This window comes from Miscanthus floridulus, chromosome 13 (genome assembly GCF_019320115.1).
Source record: "Miscanthus floridulus cultivar M001 chromosome 13, ASM1932011v1, whole genome shotgun sequence".
Classification (NCBI taxonomy): Eukaryota; Viridiplantae; Streptophyta; class Magnoliopsida; order Poales; family Poaceae; genus Miscanthus; species Miscanthus floridulus.
Genome location: NC_089592.1, coordinates 49492257 through 49497509, shown reverse-complemented (window position 1 = coordinate 49497509; position 5253 = coordinate 49492257). Strand labels below are relative to the sequence as shown.

The following is a 5253-nucleotide window of genomic DNA, read 5'->3' as shown; positions in this document are numbered from 1 at the left end:
TTGGTTTTAATTATGCTTGCTCTTGTGCTCTATGTTATGGTTAGCATGGTCGAGTCATAGACAAAGCTACTCGTGAGACAACAATCCATGTCTCTAGTTTGGCAAACATTTTTTTTCCTGCAGCGATAATAAAAAAAATTATGTGTTTATTTTCAATACAAAAGTGTCCATTGTTAAGAAAAATATATTTATAAAATTTATTACGTTATATTCACAGCAGTTCAAAGTTGAAGACCAGAAATAAATTGAACTTATTGATTATATTATGTTATAAACCTATCTGTTAGACGGTGTCAGATGTAAACCTCTCTCTATAACGTTTGTAACCAGTCCAGGTACATTGTATCTATGAGATCTATGGCTTAGTAATCAGATCCCTAATTATAGGACCTTCTTGTTGTAACCATGCATGTTGTAAACGCCATCACCGGTGGGCTGTTCACCGAATATATTAACACGGAACCGAGTGCCTGGTACGGCATCTCGTTCACCCATTCTCACATGGTACCAGAGCCATGCGTTCCTAGCGGATTTGTAGAATGGCGTTCTCTTCCTCTTCAGCTGCAGCATTCGCTGGTTTCTCTCCTCTCGGATTTCTTCCGGTCACGGAGAAACTGACGAGGAACAATCACGCCATGTGGGAGGCGCAGGTCCTCTCCGCCTTAAGGGGTGCACAAGTTGTGCATTTCCTCGATCCATCGACCCAGCCGCCGGAGAAGTTCATCGTCACCAAGGACGAGAAGAAGTCGGACGACGCCGCCAAGACCGGCGACAAGCCACCTGTTCTGAACCCCGAGTTCGAGCAGTGGGTGGCCAAGGACCAACAGGTCCTCAGCTATCTTCTCACATCGCTGTCGAGGGAGATCGGATCTCAGGTCACTAACGTGACCACGGCGGCGGGAGCGTGGGCCTCCATCAAGGCTCTCCACACGTCGCAGTCAAGGGCTCGTGTCATCTCGACGAGGATGGCGCTGGCCACAACAAATAAGGGCACCTCCACCGTCAGTGAGTATTACACAAAGATGAAATCTCTAGCGGATGAAATGGCTTCTGCAGGAAGGAAACTGGAATATGAGGAACTGGTCTCCTACATCTTGACTGGTTTGGGCGAGGACTTCGACGGGGTCGTCACCGCCGTCTCCACCCGTGTCGAGCCCATCACGGTCAACGAGCTATACGCACAGCTCGTCGCCCAAGAGCAGCGCATTGAGATGCGCGGAGGAGGCCAGCACACCACGAACATCGCCAACAAGGGGGGCCGTTGGAGCCCCAACAACCGCGGCGGAGGACGTGGAGGCCGCGGTGGCTTCGGGCGTGGCCAGCAGAAGGGCGCTCATGGTGGTGGCCGCTCTAGCAACTTTGAGGCCGGCATTTTTTTGCCAAGTGTGTGGCAAGGAAGGTCATTAGGCCTACCGCTGCTACAAAAGGTTTGATCATTCTGTTTCAGGACCTCCTCAGAAGAGCACCTCCGCCGCTACCAGTTCCTACGGGGTTGACACTAACTGGTACATGGACACAGGGGGCGACAGACCACATCATTGGAGATCTTGAGAAGATGACAATCCGTGAAAAGTATCATGGAAGAGATCAAGTTCATGCTGCCAATGGGCTAGGTATGGAGATTACTAATGTTGGTTATAGCCATTTGCATTCCCCTAATCTCCATCTAAAAAATATTCTTCATGTTCCACAAGCACATAAAAGTCTTTGTTCAGTTAATCGTCTCACTCGAGATAATAATATCTTTCTTGAGTTTCATCCCGATCATTTTTTCATCAAGGAACAAGTGACGAAGAAAACCCTCCACAAAGGCAGATGTGAAGGGGGGCTCTATCCCTTGTGGTCCTCATCATCTACATCCACAAATAAGCAAGTCTTCGGTGTTGTCAAACCATCCATGTCGCTATAGCATCATAGGCTAGATCATGCATCCTCTCGTGTGGTTCAGCAAGTCCTTAGCCGCCATAAACTCCCTTTTGTTTTAGATTCCAATAAGTCTAGGGTATGTGATGCATGTCAACAAGGCAAGAGTCACCAATTGCCTTACCCTAGATCATCCAGTCAATCGAGTCATCCTTTGCAACTTGTCTTCTCGGATGTATGGGGACCGGGCCCAAGTTCAGTTGGTCGGTACAATTATTATGTGAGTTTTATTGATGATTACAGCAAGTTTGTGTGGGTTTACCTTTTGCGTCACAAATCTGAAGTTTTTCAACGCTTCAAAGATTTTCAAAACCTTGTTGAGAGGCAATTTGGTAAAAAAATTCAAACCATGCAAACAGATTGGGGGGGAGAGTATCAAGCCTTGAACTCTTTCTTTAAACGTGTAGGGATCAATCATCATGTATCCTGTCCTCATGCACACCAGCAAAATAGGTCGGCAGAGAGGAAACATAGACACATCGTTGAAGTAGGGCTCACACTCTTATCGCACTCCTCCATGCCCCTCAAATTCTGGGATGAAGCTTTCTCTACTGCCGTGTTCCTAATCAACCGGCTACCCTCCAAGGTGATCAATGATGAAACCCCTTTTGAGAGATTATTTGGCATGCAACCGGACTACAATTTCCTTCGTACGTTCAGGTGTGCTGTATGGCCAAACCTCCGACCATATAACTCTAGGAAACTAGAGTATCGTTCCAAGCAATGTGTGTTCATCGGGTACAGTGATATGCACAAGGGATTCAAGTGCCTTGATCCAAAAGAAGGGCGCGTGTACATTTCCAGGGACATCATCTTTGATGAGTCTGTCTTTCCATTTGCCTCCTTACACCCAAATGTAGGAGCCCGTCTCAAATCTGAGATTGCTCTCTTACCCGATATATTAAAAAATTCTTTGTCTTCTTTTTGGGATGCAAATTTGCAAGACCAACATGAGTTATCTCCTGCCTATACTAACGTGTCATCTAGTGCTGCTGATGTTTTGGATGAAACAGGAACAAATTCTGATGAAAACGGGCTACAACACGCACCGGGGGAACGATATCTCATGTGTCCCCCCAACGCGGACATCATCAGATCCGAGGGGGATCTCCCTGGCACCTCCGTACCGCCTGCAGGAGGATACACTCCTGGATCAGCGTCACACCGGGAGCCTGGGGCTAAAGCAGATGCGCTGACCGATTCACCTGGATCTTCTGCTAGCGGATCGGGGTCCACCACAATGGCCACATCGTCCACCACGCCGCAGATGGATCCGGCCAATGGGGGGAAAGTAGCGCCGACAGCATTAGCATCAGGTGCTGATGCGACGGAGATTTTATCGTCCGGATCCTCTGCGGATGCATCTCCTGTTGTCTCGCCTGTGCCGTCTCAACCTCAACGCCCGACAACTCGTCTCCAGAGGGGAATTCAATGTCCAAAAACCTACACCAATGGCACGGTTCGCTGGTGTATGAGTACCAAGGGACCAACAGAAGAGCCAACAACAGTTGATGAAGCACTTGGCAGCAAACATTGGTGTACAGCGATGGAGAATGAATACAAAGCCTTAATGAAGAACAAAACTTGGCACCTTGTGCCACGTCCTCAAGGGAAGAACATAATAGGATGCAAATGGGTGTACAAGGTGAAACGCAGAGCGGATGGGACCATTGATAGGTACAAGGCTTGTTTTGTAGCCAAAGGCTTCAAACAAAGGTATGGAATCGATTATGAAGATACCTTTAGTCCCGTGGTAAAGGCAGCAACAATACGGTTGATATTGTCCATTGCCATGTCAAAAGGATGGATCTTGAGACAACTTGATGTCTAGAATGCATTCCTTCATGGTGTATTAGAGGAGGAAGTCTACATGAATCAGCCGCCGGGCTACATTAGCAAGAGTCATCCCAACTTTGTGTGCAAACTTGACAAGGCTCTCTATGGCTTGAAACAAGCACCTCGGGCGTGGTATGCAAGGTTGTGCAATAGATTGGAAGAGCTAGGATTTGTTCCTTCAAAGGCAGATACCTCTCTTTTCTATTACAACCATGGGCAGCACAGAGTGTTTGTTCTTGTTTATGTTGATGATATCATAGTTGCTAGCTCATCTCAGGAGGCAACCGAAGCATTACTCAAGAATCTGCAGAAAGAATTTGCACTCAAGGATCTAGGAGACTTGCATTTCTTCTTGGGAATTGAAGTACAAAGAACAATAGATGGGTTGTTGCTATCCCAAGGAAGGTATGCTGTGGACATCTTGGCGAGATCAGGGATGGACAAAGCCAGGGTGGTAGACACGCTGCTCTCTACCAGTGAGAAACTCAGTGTAACCGATGGACAAAGGCTTGGTGAAGAAGATTCTACACGATACAGAAGCTTAGTTGGAGCACTACAGTACCTAACCTTGACACGACCTGACCTCTCCTTCGCCGTAAACAAGGTATGTCAGTTTCTACATGCCCCAACCTCGGTTCATTGGAGTGCAGTTAAAAGAATCTTGCGGTATGTCAAGGGTACCCTAAGTATGGGACTCAAGATCAAGAGGTCTCCATCCATGATGGTGAGTGCTTTCTCAGATGCAGACTAGGCAGGATGTGTAGATGATAGAAGATCCATTGGCGGCTTTGCTGTGTTCCTAGGGAGTAATCTAATCTCATGGACAGCAAGGAAGCAAGCAACAGTATCTAGATCTAGTACGGAGGTAGAATACAAAGCCTTAGCCAATGCTACGGCTAAAATGATGTGGGTGCAAAAGTTATTAACTGAACTCAAGATAGATCATCCACCTGCAGCTCGGTTATGGTGTGACAATCTTGGTGCAAAATATCTATCTGCCAATCCTGTCTTTCATGTTAGAACTAAACACATTGAGATCGACTTTCATTTTGTCAGAGAAAGAGTTGCACAGAAGCTTCTTGATATACGCTTCATCAACTCTGGTGACTAGTTAGCAGATGGTTTCACCAAGGCGATATCAGCTCAGAAGATGAGAGAGTTTAGGTTCAAGCTTAACCTTGTTAGTGGCTAAGATTGAGGGGGAGTGTTAGACGGTGTCAGATGTAAACCTCTCTCTATAATGTTTGTAACCAATCCAGGTACATTGTATCTATGAGACATGTGGCTTAGTAATCAGATCCCTAATTATAGGACCTTCTTGTTGTAACCATGCATGTTGTAAACGCCATCACCGGTGGGCTGTTCACCGAATATATTAACACGGGACGAGTGCCTGGTACGGCATCTCGTTCACCCATTCTCACACTATCAACGTTCTGACTCATCTAAGTTAGAGAGAGTGAGTCCGTACTACTTCAGTATCACTAGTACCAG

At 46.7% G+C, this 5253-nt stretch overlaps 1 protein-coding gene across 1 annotated transcript; it reads left to right on the top strand.

The window, feature by feature from the left end:
* Positions 1-539: 539 nt before the first annotated feature.
* On the top strand, positions 540-4951 carry LOC136499788 (uncharacterized). Its single transcript, XM_066495318.1, has 4 exons — positions 540-1427; positions 1520-1613; positions 3780-4363; positions 4871-4951. The coding sequence occupies exons 1-4, from the start codon at positions 540-542 to the stop codon at positions 4949-4951; spliced, it is 1647 nt and encodes a 548-aa protein (XP_066351415.1).
* Positions 4952-5253: the final 302 nt, after the last annotated feature.